Source organism: Helicoverpa armigera, chromosome 7 (genome assembly GCF_030705265.1).
Source record: "Helicoverpa armigera isolate CAAS_96S chromosome 7, ASM3070526v1, whole genome shotgun sequence".
Lineage (NCBI taxonomy): Eukaryota > Metazoa > Arthropoda > Insecta > Lepidoptera > Noctuidae > Helicoverpa > Helicoverpa armigera.
This window is the reverse complement of record NC_087126.1, coordinates 5,226,620-5,245,975: the sequence shown is the minus strand read 5'-3', so window position 1 is coordinate 5,245,975 and position 19,356 is coordinate 5,226,620. Positions and strand designations below refer to the sequence as shown.

General features: G+C 35.4%; 2 protein-coding genes across 3 annotated transcripts; one reads left to right on the top strand and one right to left on the bottom strand.

Annotated features, from left to right (window-relative positions):
• Positions 1-555: 555 nt before the first annotated feature.
• On the bottom strand, positions 556-2,573 carry LOC110370306 (ribosome production factor 2 homolog). Its single transcript, XM_049847690.2, has 5 exons — positions 2,434-2,573; positions 2,142-2,357; positions 1,690-1,963; positions 1,195-1,336; positions 556-877 (listed from the first exon to the last, which is right to left on the bottom strand). Exons 1-5 carry the CDS (start codon positions 2,454-2,456, stop codon positions 585-587), a joined length of 948 nt encoding a protein of 315 aa, XP_049703647.2. The 5' UTR covers positions 2,457-2,573; the 3' UTR covers positions 556-584.
• Positions 2,574-9,550: 6,977 nt separating this feature from the next.
• On the top strand, positions 9,551-18,077 carry LOC110370295 (organic cation transporter protein). Of its 2 annotated transcripts, none has more exons than XM_021326041.3 (5): positions 9,551-9,721; positions 14,608-14,998; positions 15,540-15,947; positions 16,300-16,543; positions 17,384-18,077. In XM_021326041.3, coding segments are annotated over exons 1-5 (1,473 nt in total). In that variant the 5' UTR covers positions 9,551-9,720; the 3' UTR covers positions 17,813-18,077. The 2 variants fall into 2 exon arrangements, with proteins under 2 accessions (XP_021181716.1, XP_021181715.1); XM_021326040.3 differs by lacking the exon at positions 9,551-9,721 and adding an exon at positions 14,104-14,261.
• Positions 18,078-19,356: the final 1,279 nt, after the last annotated feature.

Sequence of the window (19,356 nt, the reverse complement as noted above, 5' to 3'; positions counted from 1 at the left end):
AAAGGGTCAGTACCTACTTAATTATAATCTTTCAAGTTTATCACAACTTCAAAAAGTCGTTATAGCCATTTCCCTCTTTTAATTTATGAATTACTGCATTAATTTACTGCTGGTACCAAATGGGTAGTGCTTCCGCTATTATTAATGAATAAGGTTCTCAAATATGTACTTTTATTATCTTAATCTATACAACAAAGCTATATAGCGGCGATACAACAAAGGGCTGTTACACTTTTTAATTGTTACATGTTTAAGTAATTGAATTACATGTGAAGAAAAAAATAATTTTGCCAGAAAACCTGAAATTATAGGTGGTGTTCATCTAGAAGCATAGCACGCTGTGCTCGAAAATTTGGATTCGAACCCCGTGTCGGCTCAATATCGCTTTGAAGTTTAAAGAAAACTTTCACAAAGCAGCCTGGAGTCTAAAAGTTAGAAAAGTGATTGATACACCTGTACACTAACAAAATTTATTAACATAAACAAAGAAGTATTATTGGGCTATGTCGATAATACGACGCACAGGCTACAGCTAGTAGATTGAAAATGAAAGACTTTCATAAATGGAATAGCAAACGTGTATTTTATTCTGCAGCTACATTCTGTGCTTGTCTCGCAGCCTGTCTTTCCTTCTTCCTCTTCATTAGCATCGCCTTTTTCTCTTCCGGAGTCTTCTTCAATCCCTTCATCTTGCGAGTCTGTAGTCTGTTGATGTCTTGCTTGCCCATATGGACGCGACCCATCTTGGAACCAAAGGCATCTCTGGAGATGTTTTTCTTTGTGATTGGTTTGAGTTCTCTGGGCACTTTGCAAGCTTCTTTGAAGAGGTCATCGGATCCTAGTCTAGTTCTTCTTAGTTTGAAATCTATTGAAGGACCTGAAAAGAAATGTTTACAATTAATACAAAAATATAAAATAGCAGCACTTCTCTTCAAATTGTTTTATTATGCTTATACCAACAATACTAGAAATAGATAAGGGAGCATTTAGATGAAAATGAGTTATGTATGTCTTAGAATTCGCAATTTCTTGCTATATCAGATAGTATACTTAAAAGCTCAATATTTTTTGCAATTATACTTTAAGTTCAATAAAAAGTTTTTTCTCCTGAAAGCCCTGGTTTGGTATGCTACATTATTCTAGCTAGCAAGAAGACCAATATTATAAACTAAAAATGAATCTAAGAAGTTATACCTATTTCCTCCAACTCAATCCTGGGTGTCCTCTGACCACTCTTCTTTAACTGTATTCTGTATGATCTGAAATATATGTTGCCATCATCGGTAGCTGTGAAACTGATGACATGCTCCAATCCTTGCAGTCTGACTGATTCCACCTGGAAATAATATTACAGAAGATTGTTATTGAGGATTTTACTTCTTTCTTCAAGCCTTTTTCCCAAACTATATTGGGGTTGGCTTCCAGTCTAACCGAATGTAGCTGAGTACCAGTTCTTTACAAGGAGCGACTGCCCTATCTGACCCCGTCAACCCAGTTACCCGGGCAACCCAATACCCCTTGATCAGACTGGTGTCAGATTTACTGGCTTCTGACTACTATACTATTAAACTTAAGCAAACTTTGCAGGCAGCTTTTACTTTAAACATATTGCAATTAATAGTAAAATTTTACTTTGAACAACTTTCTCAAGGACTTAGCTACACTTCCTACCATCGGGTTACAACTTACCTTTTCTCTGTGAAAGAAATCAGTGAAAAGTGACTTCAGTCTTTTCAAATCTTGGTTTAAATCCCATGCTGGCCCATTGAAGACCAGACAAGGTTTGATACCAGCCAGCACTTTCATATTGTGGAATTCTGACATGGCTTTGTAGTTTTCTGCACCAAGTTCAATCATATCCAAGATACCATAGTCAAATGTACGGCCAAGAACAATATTGTGAGGCCTCTTCTTTGAGTTAGAGCCTACTCCAAATAATGCTGCTTCTTTCTTGTAGCACAACCTGCAATTAATTGCAAAATTATTACCACATGAACAGCAATATAAAACTCCTTACACAATGTACTGTAATCTACGACTTAAACATAGCTTTATGGCTTTAACTGTTCACATACTATCTTACAGCTAGACACCCTTATTCGCAGCTATATTTCGATGTACATAAGTAAATAACAACTTACTTCTCAATGAGAGTTGGATCTTCAAACGGAACAAAATCATTTTTACGGCTAAGGTACGCCGCATCAGGTTTCTTCAAATCATAGATATCCTTTAATAGTTTCCGTGTGCGGTCGGAAGGATTGCGTCCCTGGAGAAATAGAGCTTGTTTGGGCCCTTCAATGGGTTTTGGCTCCTTCGATTGCAGTACTTTTTTCCCCTTCCTTGTTGTAGGCTTTCTGTGAAATTAGGATGTAGTGTAAATATTACATTCATAAAACACAAAGTAATAGTTTTTAAAAGAGTATTACTAACTTCACTCTTTGTATTACACCCATTTTTAAACTTATTTCTTAGCTCTGAACCACAACTAAAATAAACACGTGGTTTACAAAAGACAAAATGCAACCATGAATTACAATACACTGACAGTGACACTTGACACTTGTTTGACAGCCAAAGACAAAGTCAACCAATGGTAAATTATGAACAGTGCAGTGGTTATTGAGCATGATAGCAACGGCAGATACATGCTATCCTCTTTTTTATAGAGCAGTCCACATTATAGCTGTCTCCTTCCCACTCTCATACAGAGTATGCGCGAATCATAGACATAATATTAGTAAACAGGACTGCGCATAGAAACCCAAAAAACGAGCCGAGTGAAACAGTTAGTTCGGAGGCTGTCTGTCCCTTTCTAATAGGGTGACTATGAGATTAAGCTATGTGATACAAATCCGAATTTGCTAATATTATTAAACGCAGATTGGTATTGAAGTTTTAACTTACGCAGTTTGTGACCTTAAGATACTTATAAAGGCTTTTAATAATTAGCGGGAATTAGCAGTTTAAAAGCAGGAAGATTCGAAGTGAAGACTGTTTTTTTCGTATTTCTACTTCATATATAGACTGCTGAGCCATTTTTGTCGCCTTTCTTCATTTTTTGGGAAGCTATAACAATAGTAAAACAGTTTTAAAATCCATCACCCATATTTTCACTCATTACAAGAATTCATGGGCACCCTAGTGGTTTGATTTACGAAAACGATATTATTAGCTGACCTGTGGAACGATATATTGCAACCACCATAGGATTCACTTTTACAAGTATAAACGCAACACTTTTTCACCATTTAAATAGTTTAAATTGATTTAATACAAAAAATATAAACAACATTTTAAATGCTGATTAAGCGCCAAGAATGTTCAGGGTTAACGCTAGAAAAAAAAACAAAATAAAAATTTATGTTGTTTATGTTTTAAGAATAATAATTTATATAAATAATTTATTCGTATAATAAAGTAATGCTATTTTTATTAATTTGTTTACTTACAATTGTTAAAATAAGACAAAAATATATGTGATTCAATTGTTTTTTTGGGAAGACAAAACTGTTGATCACAACATTTTTTTATGCTGGCAAGGTGTTAGAAAGAGACAAACAGCCTCCGTTCTAACTATCCCTCTCGGCTCGTATTTGCCTCTGTGTGTTATGCAACAAATTTAGTACCTTATTGCTTTGGAATAGAGTTCATTTTCGTAAATATATATTTGAGCATGCGCAATCTTGTTTATTATATTACATCTATGGCGCGAATAGATACATGATGATTTGCGGGCGACGACAATGTCATTTTGCTGTCATTGTCAAATAAACGTTCTGTCATAGATGTAATATTAAATAAGATTGCGCACTATCAAAATATATATTAACGAAAATGAACTCTATTCCCACGCAATGAGGTACTAAATTGGTTGCATAATACACAGAGGAGAGTTATAAAGGAGGCCGCGTGTCTCGTTCTAACACCTTGCCAGCATAAAAAAAAAAATATGATCAAGAGTTTTGTCTACCCAAAAAAACAATTGAATCACTAGTAGTACTAATCATTTTTATTATCGACATACTAATTACATGCGTTATTGTAATACATTTAAATAATTTTTATTTTTATTCTTGATTGTACGTAATAATTTAATTTGTAAATATTGAATCACTTATATTTTTATCTTATTTTAACAATTGTAAGTCAACAAATTAATAACAATCGCATTAATTTATTCGCATTTATTCGTAAAACATAATGAAAATAAATTAGTATTTTGCTTTTTTCTTATTTTCTAGTGGTAACCTGATCATTCTTGGCGCCTATTCAGCATTTAAAATTTTGTTTATATTTTTTTGTATTAATTCAATTTAAACTACTAAAATGGTGAAAAAGTATTGAGTTTATACTTGTAAAAGTGAATCCTATGGTGGTTGCAATATATCGTTCCACAGGTTAGCTAATAATAACATTTTCGTAAATCAAACGACTAGGTTTCTCATGAATTCTTGTAATGAGTTAAAATATGGGTGATGGATTCTAAAACTGTTGTACTATTGTTATAGCTTCTCAACAAATGACGAAAGGCAATATAAGATGCTCAGCCGTCTATTATGTCAAGCAAAAGCCTTGCGACGGACATGAGGGAGTAGCTAAATAGAGGTACCTAGTACATAAGGGAGTTGATAGAGGTAGTACAGATGCCGACTGGTCAACCTACCCGAATCTGTGATATTTTATCAATCGAACATTAAACTTCCACTATTTTCTATTTTTTATACTGAAGAAAAAGAGATTTTCGTAGGTTGATGTGCTGCCGTCTGTACATTACATAAAGGAGGAGAACCTAAAAAAGAAAATAAAATGTGACATCATAAGTAAATAGGTTTGTGGGCATCCACAGCGTCCATTACGGTAGAGCCGCCACTGGTTTCAAGTCGAGCTTAATAAATGTAAGACAACTATTTAATTATACCTAACTGGTTAAGATGCATAGACTTGTGAGCTACTTGATTTTAGCGCCAGGGGATTTCCTATAAGAAAAATGTGACATAACATAAATAACTTTTTAAGGATGTATATTGTAACTGATATTACTTAACTGATTACCTATACATTAGGTACAATACAAGTTTTACTAAAGCTTTCGATTAGGTACCTGAATATACCTAGATTATTACGTGTAGCATACAACTATCGATCTTTTTTGCTCAATAACCTAGATCACATACTTATATGTTATTTGACTAATCATAAAAGTGCATACCTAATACATACCTGGATATAATTAATTTAATCTTCCAATATCTTAATAACATATATAGAATGTTTGACCCCCTCCCAATTTTAATTAGGGTCGGCGCAATATGTCTTCCGCTTCCATTTTTCCCTGTCACTCGTCATGTTTGAACACAAGGCAGTTATTTTAAAAGAATGTCCATGGAGTTTCTTGCCAGTTCTTTGTTAGAGACCAACTCCTTGTAACCGTGCTACTAGCTTGACTTTTCATAAGAACCTGTAAAAGGTCAATTTGAAATAAGTAAAAAAAAGCACTTCAGTTTGTTTAGGATAATTATTCTTAATCTTATTATGTTAACTGTTTCACTATGACGTACCTGCAGTTTCCTACGTACTTACCTGTCTAGTAGGTATTTCAATTCCTTATAAGGCCCATTATATTGTAATTTTAAGATTGAATCGCGTCTCCTTTGAAAAATTTATCGCGTCATAGGTAAGTTATGCATATGGAGGAAAATTTGCCTATTTCACGCAATACCTACTTAGTGTATTTTTATAAACAGTTATAAGCTAAATTATCGTAAAAATTCGATTACTTACATAAATAGGTACATATAATGTAAAAATATAAAATCATATCTAGTGAAACATATTTTTACTCTATTAGAAGAATCCCTTAACTAAGCTGGTAGTACCTACCTCTATAGTAGGTAATTTGAGGTACGTATAACTTTTACACTTAAAATTTTTATTTTATTAACATTTTCATTAAAAATTACTTACTTACCTACGGGCTAAAAGAATTTCATATTTTTTGGGTTTTAGCACAGATTACTATAATAGTGACTTTGTTATTTTCATTGTGTCAGTGAAAATGGGTTGCTCGGGTAACTGGGTTGAGGAGGTCAGATAGGGCAGTCGCTCCTTGTAAATCTCGGTACCTAGGTACTCAGCTACATCGGGTTTAGACTGGAAGCCGACCCCAACATAGTTGGGAAAAAACTCGGAGGATGATTGTGTGACTGAAATTTGGTTGCTGACCGTACTGCGTAAGTTAATTCCATGCGTTTTACTGTGGAGAAACCAGAAATACAAGTCTGACTTGTAGGATTTTCTCATAAACTTTTTGGTACACATGGCTGCACACGCAGTTGTAACGGACTATACGTTTTCCTTATTCAGCGCTTAGCTCAACTACTTATAGATATTAATAATATAATAGTTTCAATTACTAATATTTGATTTCATATTTTATAGCTAGATTTAATGGCAGATTAGATAGGTACCTACCAAGTAGGAAGGTAATCACAGGTATAAAATGTGGTGTCATTTATAAAAAAAAAAAAACAATGATTGCCAGGTGTTTAAGAAAATGTTGTACTTTTAGGTATTCCATTTTTATACACGCCTGTTCACAGTTTTTACAATAGTTTAAATGATTTTTAAAAGAATAAATATATTTCAGTTTTGTGAGAACAACATTAGGCTAAACTCGCGGCTCATATGAGTAATTTTGGCAGGTAGGAATAAGCAAGTAAGAGCGGTAACCTGTACAACTGACAGCTTAGTAACTTTTAAGTAAACTGCAGACGGGGACCGGGCCTGACTGATGAGGTCCGAAGAAGCGCAAAAACCGCGCGATATTTTTTTGGAGCGTAGGCCACATCGACCATCATAGTCCGTACAGACCTACCTATTCGCGCGAATTTGTAAAACAGGTCTTCTTATTAAAACACTTCCTATGTTTTTGTTATGGCTGCTACACTAATGTTTATAAGAATGTTAATTTGCAATAGGCAAGGCTGGTAATTCCCCAAATACATTAACATCTAAGCTACTTATGTATGGGTATTTTTAACAATTTAGGTAGCTTACCAAAACAAACATAAAAAGTACGTCACAGCATCATCTTAATTTAACTAAAACGTTACAATGTGACGTAGTTATGAAAACAAAAGGGATTTATATTTTGTATTTTGTACGCCACGCTATAGTCATCGAGGGATTCGCTACAGTATTCCCAACAAATAATCACATCAACGTTGTATATACCTAGGTAGGTATAAAATTAATTAGAAAACTTATGTACTGTCCAAAATTATGATATCTCTTTAATAGAGCCATAGAAGCCATAGGAAGTCACATATTTGATACCAGCTGTTTACCCATGGTTTCGGAACTCCTGCATTTTACCCAGATATAATGTAGCCTATGTTAGTCGGAGATATATAGTCTCGCTTCTCAATAGTGCCAATAGTGAAAGAATCTAATAGTTTCAGAGCCTTTTACAGTACAAAGAAACAATAGAAATGTTTCCTCTTCATTATATTAATAACTAGCAACCCGCCGCGGCTTCGCACGGGAACAATGTTATTTAATGGATGTTATTATACTTATAAACCTTCCTCTTCAATCACTTTCTATTTTAAAAAAAACGCATCTAAATCCGTTGCGTGGTTTTGAAGATTTAAGCATACTTACATAGGGATATAAAGACAGAAAAAGCGACTTTCGTTTATAGATACTATGTAGTGAAGAGTCATCATCTCCCGAGGCTTATCACAACTTTGTTGGGGTCGGTTTCCAGTCTAACCGGATGCAGCTGAGTGCCCGTGCTTTACAAGGAGCGACTGCCTAGTTGACCAACTCAACCCAGTTGTCTGGGTAACCTAATAAATACTCCTTGGTAAGACTGGTGTCAGACTGACTGGACTCTGACTAGCCGGGACCTACAGTTTAACGTGCCCTCCGAAACACAGTATGATGAAAAAATCGAAATACATAAGTGCATCGTATGGCCCCGTTGAGTTTTTCACTGTGAAATTATCTACCATACAACTGAGCAATGTTTTCGGTTAAAGCTATTATTTCAACACTGAAATCATAATCGCGATCAAAGTCCAGCCATCAATTTTAGTTAGGTAGTCACAGAATTAAGAAGTAACAACGTGTGAAATTTTGCAGGTAGATATCGTTTACCTAGCTTGTTTATTTCTCTTTAACAAACAGTCAAGTACCGGCTTGAGAAAAATTACTCAACTTTGAAAAATCTAAGTAAATATCGCTTTTTCGAATTCCGGTTTTGAACACCCCGCTTGACTAAAATATGCTGCTAAAAAAGGATTTATCTAAAAAAAGGGTTTTCCAAGAAACCTATAAAATGCAATTCTGGTTTATTTTGTGAAGCTTCACAAAGAAAGTGTGGATTAGGACTTTATCCTTATAACCTTCCTCAATCTCGGATCTCACTGAAATAATTTAATAAACTAAGTATATAATAAAATGTAGGTATTGATTTTTTTAAGGAAAAGGTTAACAATATTAACTTCTTCGTTTATCACCCTTGTCTTAAGGCGTCTCTAACTCATGTTGCGCCCGTGTGCATTCAAAATTATCTACTCTAGAGCCCTTAAAGTTTGAATGATTTAATTGAACGATCACGATAATATAGGGGTATATCGCAGAATACAAGGAAGAAGTAACACTGATACATAAGGATCTAACTGAAAAAGTACTATAGGGAAACTAAGTGCAAGTTGTTGTTAGTTTACGGACTCCAAAAACATAAAAATCGGTCCAAATAATGAACATGTTAGCACTGCCGCCTATACGACTAATGGGTGCTTATTGTTTTCATCACACAAAAGTAAACTGAGAAAAAAGTTTACTTAGAGAAGCGATTTTCTTTGATATTTAGGTATTTTCTTCATTTTGAATAGGTAGTTCGATTTACACATTAGTTACCTATGCAGTTGCTTACCTACTTATAAAATACTTTAACGTGTTTGTTGATATAACATATTATCCTACTAATAGTAAAAACCTCAGTTTCCTTATTTGGCATCACATAGTCTTAGTCTTAGTAGGTGTACCTGTCTGCTAAGTACATGGTAAGTACACCATGAACCTAATTTCCTCGGCTGATTACCTAGGTATTATTTTTGAAAGGATGTCATTAAAGTTTCATGACGATATTTTCATAAAGCCCACTTTTTGGAACCACGCGACTAATGTCTGACCTTTCTTAAAATTTTGATCTCAAATAACCAGACCGCTAACAAAAACCGCAGTTTAAAATGAAATAAAATTTTAATTAAATATTTTAGCATGCTGTCGGCAAATTATACCGCTAACACTATATCCAAAACAAAGAAGTAGGTATATGTTAAATTATGCATCACAATTTTACGCCTTCTAAAAGATTCCCTCAAACTGGTTTGCAAGTTTTCCTGTAACTTCTAAGTGGGCGCAGCAAGAGCTTAACGAGTGTCGACTGTCGACTCCAGTCGTGTGTTGCTGAGATTATGATGGTACATTCAGGTTTTTGACAGGGTTTTCTACGTCGCCGTGACGTCACAGCGTCAGAGGAGTGTCGTGTCGGGTCTATATACTTGCACACGTGCCTCTGTTTGTCAATTCGTGTTGGAGCGCGGCGCTGAGCGCTGCTGCAAACGGTGCGACCGCTCGCCACTCACTTATATCTCGCCGTTTGTGTGACATACTTCTGATCCACCCCTACATCGAAGATCACACAAAAGTAAGTGTTCTACTTATCTGTGTATACCTAATTTAGTGGCCCGTTTCAGCTGTTCATGGTGGAGTTCTCGATTCTTTGCGATTTTTTGGGAGTATTAGCAGTCATATTTCACAATCAAGCAAAAACTCTCTTTTTCAATTCATCGAAGTTGGTTCATAATTTTACGTGTTTTGTATTTGTTACAATTTCGTTACACTAGCTGTTTCGCCCGGTTCCACTCGTCTCCTGAGGAAAATCCTCCCGTACCAAAATATGTGACTCTCATAAAGACCATATTCTCAGCTCAATAGATCAATAGATTACTCTCTCAACCTTACAAACTTAGTCTCTAAATAATATTAGCGTAAATTTTCAAATTATATTTTTTTTGTTTTGTTTTTTTTTTTTGCTATTCATAATTTAATTCAACATTACAATTTATTCATCTTCAAAAATATTTGCAAAGCATGTAAGCCTCCTCCAACGTACATTACAATACCATACCCACTTAGCTACATTTACAATGCAATGTCAAACCTGTTTTCATGCAAGCTACAATCAAAATGTTCTCATGTGAGCATTTCCTGAAAATCTTATCAACTCTTAATTAAATGTAAATTAAATCAAATGTACAGTTGTAAATTAAACACAATTAATAAAGGTTGTCCTTGCTCGTGGATTCCCAGGAAATGTTCCTGTACACATTACACCGACCGAGGTAGTTTCCGCAAAATATCTGCGAATGTCGACTTCTTTCTGATACCTTTTTAAATACTTCTTGATATTTTATTGACGTTTTATGGGAGTATTAAGATCGTAACAGCAAGAGTTACCAACTTCCGATATATTTGATACAAACTTAAGATCAAACTACTTTGACCTGAGCTGATGAGACGTTAACATTGCATTACATCATTACATGCGATGCGAACTTATCGTTAAGATTAATAAATAAACATTGGACTTATTGTGTGATTACCAGGATCAAAGGCAACTCGGCTATTAATTTGAAGGATGCAAGTTTGATAAACCATTCACCTTTCTAGTAAACAAAATATCCTTTATTAACTTTGTGAACACCTTTCAAAAATATAATTGTGTAGTTTCAACTCGTTATCCGTAATCTCTGAAAGAAGTGGTCAGACCGCTTGTGCTCAATTTGCTGGCCATAAAACTTGAATATTTTTGGGAATGGTTATTATTGAAGAAAAAAGTAATTTGTTTCAAGATTGCACATAATGAGTCCCTCCACCGCGAGGTGATTGCCCTCATTGTAGTTTTCCATCCCGACACGCCGACACGCGCATACAACGCAGGCTTGCGGCGACACTTCTCAAACCTAACATTGATTAATTGTATGCATAGGTGTATATATAGCATGTTTTTAGTGTGTAAGAGTTGCCTATTATAATTACCGACTCTAGGAAGTATTTTAATAAAATCATAAGAAAATGAACCTTCTTGTGAGCAAATTCGACTCTCTAGCACGCAAGAAATAACCGTTCCCAAGTTTAATTTGTAATTCCAGATTGTGCGTGCTACTTAAACACGACTCTTCACTTAAACATTTCTACTGAGTGAGGCTTTTGTCCGTGATCATGTTCTATGCATGAAAACGACCGTTTATTACTAAGAAGTTCTATTTGCAGTAACTAGTGAACTTTATTAAATTGATTCTTTTAAAAAGAGTTAAGCACTTTGTAATGACAATCTTTTTAGTAGTAATATGTAGGTATTTTATTTGTGGTAAAGCCTGATTTACATTATTTTGTATTCATCAGACAAGTTTTGAAAAGGTGAATTTCAAAGGCCAAGTTCAAATATGTTAGTGAGTTATCCATAACAAGTTTTCTTTTAACGTATCAGCTACCTAGAATTTAATATATTCACTATTCAGAATTCATTTCTTCAAAGCAAAACGAAAATCGCTGCACTGACCTTAAAGTGGTCTATTACCTACTTCTGTACTAATATTACCTAATTCATTTTTTTTACGTTTGCACCTTAAACGCTTCGAAACTACTGAACCGATCTGAAAAATGACAATATTCCTGGGTGGCATACTTAAGACTATAATTTATCAGGGAAAGTTATTTCACATAAATAGGTACCTAGTGTAAAATAATAGACGAGAAAGACTAGCTGAAACGAGCCAGACTGGTTAAAACAGGTGTGGGTAAATAGCTCCCTTTTAGAAAGCAGAATTAATTATAATAGAAAACCATATGTTTATTTTAGGTAGCTATATATCCGAAATATTCATAGTCACATCATCAAGCAAAATAGAAAAAAAACAAATCAAGACGGATTAAATCTCGTAATTTTTGTATTTTTATGGATAAAGTTAGATGCTAAGATTTTTTATCTATTATTAATCAATATCAAACACAACATTAATAACAAAATACCAATGAATGAAAAACGATAAAACGCGAGACTAAGTATTTTTTACACTTTAGGTACCTACTTCGCATTTAAAACAACTTCTCGTCAATCAAAATCAAGCTCACAGTTACTGCGAGGTGAATGGTCGCCAACCTATTTATTTGTAACACTAAAACCAAAATAACAACAAAAAATTCTAGTAATCCGGATATCTTGGAGGAGGAAAAAGCTCTGAGTTTGCTTCATAGATTAGTTTTTTTTAAATGACTGTTTGTGACTGCGGTGCCAACCATTTGATTCTCATGATTTGCAAGTATGATTAATATGCTTCTACTTTACTTCGAATAATTAAAGCCAATAAAGAAGCCATAGATTATATTTGCGTTATAGTTAATTAGTTACACATCATTGCAATCAGCATATTTAAGAGTTGATACACAATACATAAGTGATGGCAAATTACTGGCACAAAATGCATGCAATTTGCTACGTAAGTGTGACTCAATATTGTCGTATCAACGAATACTAAATAATTATTAACTTTATCTGGTGTCGCGTGGAGGCTTGGCTCCTCGTTTCACTGATAACGAAGATTGACGCGTCCAGCGTCGCGCAGACTCCTGGCGATAGCGACCATACACAGACAAAGGTCAAATTAATTATAACACAAATAAACAACCCGACTTTGGGTACATCTTTGTTATGATAATTTCATTAAAATATCGATTCAACTAATTAGATACCAATTTAGAAGTATGTAATTTTGCGTCTAATACAAACAAAATAAATGCGACGGAGTGTTAGGTTATCATTAAATATTTTAACAAGTTTTCCTTATAAACACAACTCTTAGCCGGGTGTTTGTTTTTTTATGACAGTCTGTTATTCTTGAGATTTTGTCGTTGTCATGGAGTAATCAACTCGGGAAACGGTTCTAATATCAACAAAAACATTCAGTTTTTACTGGTTTGATTTATGGTCGGCAAGTAATTATAGGTACCTGCATCATCCTCGTGGAAATAACACGTGGGAGAAATATGATAGTGTACCTAAAGACGCTGCGGCTTGCGTGCTTAATCGAATGACCGCACTAATGCACTTACATACGTGTAAACATAGCCTTCACGGATTATCGTTGAGACAGATTGACCCGTCATTTCCTCCCTTCATTGTAATTTTCTTATGACAAGTGGACATCCGCCAGAAAGCAAGAAAAGTTGAGATCTGCCTTTTAAGGTAGAATTCCGTGGATAGCGGCTACGACAGCCGCGCGCGGCCGTATGCATCTCAACATGGTCTAGCGCTTAATAACATCTATAGAATTTTAGTAAAACCAGAATTGAATTGTTTTTTATTTAGTCGGCAAAACTTCCTTTTGTTTTTATTACAATACAAATGCTTTTGAATCAGTATTTGGTAGTATCCTTCATCATTTCTACTTTTTAAAGATAGGGTAGATTGGTAATCTATTTTCATAATACAGCCACAGCAACACGTCATCCTTTTCTTCTTCAAGGATATCAATTAGCACTTCGACTAGAGGGAACGGACGAACAAAATCTACTAATTTCAACACAATGCCGCGCGCGGCTCACGAAATTCGTCGGCCGCGCGCGACTGTCGCGAGCCTCGGCAGCGGCGCCATACATTTTCATATGTTGACTATTGTCGCGCGCGGCCGACGACTGTCGTAAGCCGCGCGCGGCTGCGTCAGCCGCGACCCACGGAATTCTAGCTTTATATTAGGTAGGTGGCCATTGTACAGTACTTATGAGAATTTTATTTGTTTTATTTTCAAATAAGTAGTTAATTAATATTATTAAAAACCGTTGAGCGATCAAAGAATCTGAAATTAATTAGGTTATCAATTCATCACCCCGCTATTATATTGGGGCGCGTGATGTGAACACACGCGACCCTAAGGTGACATCTTATCATTTTTTAGGACGGACTTCGTCCAATTTTCGGGGTGACGGATTTGACCCACCAGCGGTTTACCTATCTGTGATCACGATACTGTCTGCTCAGTTAATATTCAGCAGTTCGAAGTGATCTTGCGAAGTGTTGCAAACGCATTGAAAAAAGTTTATATTATAATAATTTACAAAATTCCGTGATTTTAAAATGTCTGCTAAAAGCGAATTAGCATCCAATAATAACAACATTACTGTAATATGTAAGTCATATAAGAATATTTTGCAATAATCTTAAAATAGAACTTTAAATTTATTGCTGGGATCAGGTAGCCAGGTCAGGTTTAATGTGGGACAAATCAATAATTTAAAACATATCAACAACATTCTAATAAAATTAACTTATATGGCAAGAGATTTTTAAAAATAAAATTAAGAACCGGTTAATTATAAAATAGCTTATAAGTTTGGACATAGTTGGTAAAGGTGCAATAGGTAGTGCTCACGAATCTTCATGAAACTAATAGAAAGAAACCGCGATCCTATGTTGTTTAAATTCAGTCAGTTACGCGAAGAATTGAGTATTTCATTAGTAATTATTACTTTCAGTGTTGGAGAACGAAAAGAAAGACGTTGAAAATCAGACGACGGAAGAGGATCCTTTGACGAAAGCTATTGGAGCGCTCGGGAAGTGGCAAATATGGGTATGCTTAGTCGTATTCCTTGTCAAGTTCCCCGTGGCCTGGCATCAGATGAGCATCATATTCCTCGCACCGCCAATGAATTATAGCTGCGCCCCGATTACACCAAAAGACGGTTTCGATAATGTCTGTGAAAGGGATTGCAAAGGCTATATCTACGACCACAGTGTCTTCCAAGAAACAATCATATCGCAGTGGGAACTGATCTGTGACAGACAATGGCTCAAAAACCTCACGCAGACTATCTTCATGCTTGGCATCCTCGTCGGCAACATGATGTTCGGCCATCTCTCAGACAGGTTAGTTACAATTTATTGAATCAGATATTTGAATCGCACTTGATATCAATGATCATCCAATTGGCACATCCTGCACTTACTGCTGCACGCTGCCGTGTCACTACAGTCCGGATGAGATTACTTTAACGAATTTCGTTAAGGGGTCACTGGGCTATTGTGCATGACATCTCATAAAATGCACCTAATTGCATCCTTTGCATACGAGCGAAACAATTTATCGTTGATAAGAGAACTGAAAGGGTGATCTGATATCGAAAGACAGGTCAATGCTATTATTACTGATAACTTGAATGTTTAATCCTTGGACCTACCACTTAAAACCACTTCCTATGAAGTCACGTTTCAAAACACGATTCACGAATGGTACATTCAATGGTTCACTTAAATAAAACAACGTGATTTTTCTTAAACATTTCGTTACGACGAACTTATTTGCAAAACACTGTTACTGATACTTTACAAACACATTGTAGCCATGAAAGATGTTTTTCTTCTCAATTCAGATGTAAGTTTTTGTTTAACCTTTAATGTTTTTTTACAGATTTGGCCGGCGCAATCCATTCTTAGCAGCAGTTTTCCTGCAACTGATATCAGGAGTAACGACTGCTTATTCTGTCAACTGGTACATGTTCACAACCCTCCGCTTCTTCCTTGCCGTCGCCACTGGCGGCACCATGGTCACCAGCTTCGTCTTAACCATGGAACTGATTGGAGCGAAATACAGAGATACTGTGGGAATTATATACCAGATACCGTTCAACTTGGGACATTTGACGCTGCCTCTATTCGCTTACTATCTCCGGGATTGGAGTACATTCCAACTTGCGATTTCACTGCCGTCCGTATTGTTCCTGAGCTACTACTTCTTATTGCCTGAATCTCCGAGGTGGCTCCTGACTGCTGGCAGAACCGAAGAAGCCGTCAAGATCATGGAAGTCGCGGCAAAGAGGTGAGAATATCAACGAATTTACAGTCTAAAATAATGCACTTTCGCTTTTTAAGAAAGGAACACGAACGCAATACAAATATGTCGTCAGCTTGCAAAAAGTAAACTGTTACGTGAAAACAATTGGTATCGAGGTAGAAAGCCGTTCCGATTTCCTATTATCTGTCTTAACCGTGTGAAGCATAATGATCGATTTCGTTATTCTTTATCATTATCTATTTACTATTTTGACTTAGTTACTGTAACGGCTTAAGCACGGTCGGCATCTACCTCTATACCTATTGCAATCTCAACTGCATTTTTGTAAAATATCCTACCATCTATTCTCCCTCTTAAATGAAACCCTCAATTTCAGGAATGGTAGACCAACAGAAGGAATAGCGTCATCTACGCAGAAGATGGCGGTGGACGTGGGAGCGAAGCAAGACGAGCACGCGTCGTTCCTCGCGCTGTTCCGCACGCCTCGCCTGCGCACGCGCACTATAGCCATCTGCTTCAACTGGTTCGTCTGCGGACTCTGCTTCTTCGGCGTTTCGCAGTACATGAGCCATATATCTGGAAATATCTTCACTAATGTGGCTATTTCTGCTTCCATTCAGGTAATATTTCAGCGCTTTATTTTATTACATTTAATTTCAATATTAAAAGTCAAAACTTTAATATAAAACACTTATTGCAAAGAACAACATTCAGCTTCACAAAATCATAAAACATTTTATCGCACTTTTTACGATAGGAAAAAAACATTAATTCATTAATGTCAGTTCAGACATAAGTTCACGTATGAATTCACTGGAAAATTATTGACTGTATTATCATAACCAGTTTTACCCGAAATAATCTAGCTGACATTTGTTATCTTAACGACAGGCACCCGCCACCGATTAAACTTTATTACTAGAAATCACGCTGTGAAATTTCACACGACACGCACATAAAATTGCAATCACTGATCAACCTTTACTCAAAGAATAAAATCGTCCATGTAAAATTTTCAAAAGTAATGTCTCAGTAACTATCTTATAAATTAAATATATTCCGCTGGTAACCTACTTATAAACACAAACGTTAAAGTCAAAGTCAAAGCTCTTTATTCTGTGAACATAGGTAGGTTACAAGGTGTTAGTAATTATAATGTTTCACTATGCCCTGCTCGTTTCTGCTTATCATGTGCTAATTCTTGAACTTCCTTGTCCAGCACAACCTTCACCTTCTCTTTGATATGTTTTATATACCATATATCTCAGACGACCCCTTCTACGATATTTTTTGTATGTATTTATCGTGACGTAGATACTTATATTGTACGTAGGTTCTTATATTTTTTCGTCTCCGGTACTCTTTTGGCTCCTATTTCAGTACCTACTTCTTAATTATTGGTTCTATCAGCATACGTATAGTAATTTTAGTTTTATCTAATGAAAATATCTTGTCTCCAGGTACCCGGCACTATTATGTCAGTCTACGCGAACAAACTGCTTGGAAGGAAGATCACACTGATCAGCGCAAACTGTGTGACTGGAATCAGCTGCCTCCTCATCATTGTGGTGCCACAATCCGGCGTCAGCCACTTGACCCTCGGCTGCACTGGACTTTGGGGCCTGAGCATATCCTTCGCCACCGTTTACTTATACGCAGGCGAACTATTCCCAACTGTTGTGAGAAATTCAGGTGTTGGGCTCTCGTCAACAGTTGCTAGAATAGGTTCCATGTTAGCCCCGTTCGTGGCTACTCTCGCGCACACAAGCGCGTGGTTGCCACCACTAGCTTTCGGCATTGTGCCTCTAATAGGAGCTGCTCTCTGTTTCCTTCTCCCCGAAACCTGCGGGAAGAAACTACCTGACACATTAGAAGAAGGCGAAGCGTAAATTATGCCACGGCTTTAACAAGTATTCGTATTTTTAGATCTGTGTGATGTTGTGCGCAAATTGTATCAGTATGTGAGTGCGTGAGAACAATACCCATCTAACTTAAAGACTATTAATTGTAAGTGTTATTGACATTTTATTGTAAATTAATTTATATTTGCAGAAATGTATTTATGAAATCTACCTATAGGATAAGTTATAGAATGTGTAAGCTACAAAAAGTCTATTTTTATAGGCTGTGATAAATAAAAAAATGAGTGTATTAGATGGCCACTTTTATTAATTTTACTTAACAATGCAGTTACTCCCTTTAATTACCTTATAATAAAACATAATTGTAGAATGCTCCTTGTCATAAGGTACCTTATACAATCAATAGTTCAAAATAGTTTACCTTGTTCAAAAATACAGTGAGTGCAGATTTTAGTTACTCATGAAAATTCTTGAAAACTATAAATGTAACTTGAAGAACCACTAAAAGTCGCAGAATGTACAATGGTTATTTCCAATGAAAAAATTAAAGCGAATGGCGTCTGTGACACTTGCTGCAATAAGTTTATCAGGGGCGTAACACACTGCTACGTTCGGTCGTATTCTTAAAGTTTCACGTACCAGATGTTTAGTGCATTTATAGCTCATTAATTTCTTCATTGAATGTCGTATCCAAGTACCAGGTGTTCAATTATGCCAGTATATAGGTCATATTTAACCAGAAACGGGTGCTTCCTCAAATATTTTTCAAAATACCATCAATGATCAATCGACAAAGAGTCTTGACTAGAAAAATATCTGCACAATAGTTTCGTTTTGTTTTGACCTTAAAAACGTCTTTTACTCTTTTTCGTGATCATTTTTATAGTTCACTGTAAAGAGATCATGCAATAGTGTAGTAGAACGATTGCTATCATTTATTTAACAGGCCAAAATAAAAACTGTCTTCCGAGATAAGCATTCGCTAATTTACACGGGATGATTGGTGCAATTTTTATAATAAGTAAATATCGTATAAAAGTATTTAGTATATATAGGATAAAAGAATAAAAGCTATAAATGCTTACTGAAGTATGTATATAAAATGTTATATCTAAACGATACCACAATTGTCCATAAAATTGATCTTTACCGACAGTTTTATTGTTATGCAGAAATGAAAATAAATCCTGAAGGTCGAATCTTTTATTTTGCCGATAATCTTTGTCGCAGAATACTTAGTTATGACGTTTTTATATACAATATTAAACAAATCAATATAAAGAGACGGATTGTGAATACAAGATTTTTTCATGGCATAGATTTTATCATGAAATAAAGTGCTGGAACGAATTCTTATTATTAAATTATTAATTTTCATTAAAATCTTTATAAGTACCTATTAAGAAAAAAAATAATTAGGACTTGGATTTCGTAACTCGCTCTTTAATAAAAAAAATTATAGCACTATTTGCAGTTAGTGCGGTATTTGTCCGTTTTCAAATACGTACGTTACTATAAAGGTGCATTAATAAAATTTCATTAAAAGTTAGTGGGATGATGTTCTCAGAACA

Bases quoted from the DNA above. Each gene is read 5' to 3' on its own strand.
- LOC110370295 (XM_021326040.3), top strand. From the start codon at position 14,210: ATGTCTGCTAAAAGCGAATTAGCATCCAATAATAACAACATTACTGTA. The intron at 15,948-16,299 runs GTGAGAATATCA...CCTCAATTTCAG, and splicing joins ATGGAAGTCGCGGCAAAGAG to GAATGGTAGACCAACAGAAG. The intron at 16,544-17,383 runs GTAATATTTCAG...TCTTGTCTCCAG, and splicing joins CTATTTCTGCTTCCATTCAG to GTACCCGGCACTATTATGTC.
- LOC110370306 (XM_049847690.2), bottom strand. From the start codon at position 2,456: ATGGGTGTAATACAAAGAGTGAA. The intron at 1,337-1,689 runs GTAAGTTGTAAC...TATTATTTCCAG, and splicing joins ATTTCTTTCACAGAGAAAAG to GTGGAATCAGTCAGACTGCA. The intron at 878-1,194 runs GTATAACTTCTT...ATTTCTTTTCAG, and splicing joins GATTGAGTTGGAGGAAATAG to GTCCTTCAATAGATTTCAAA.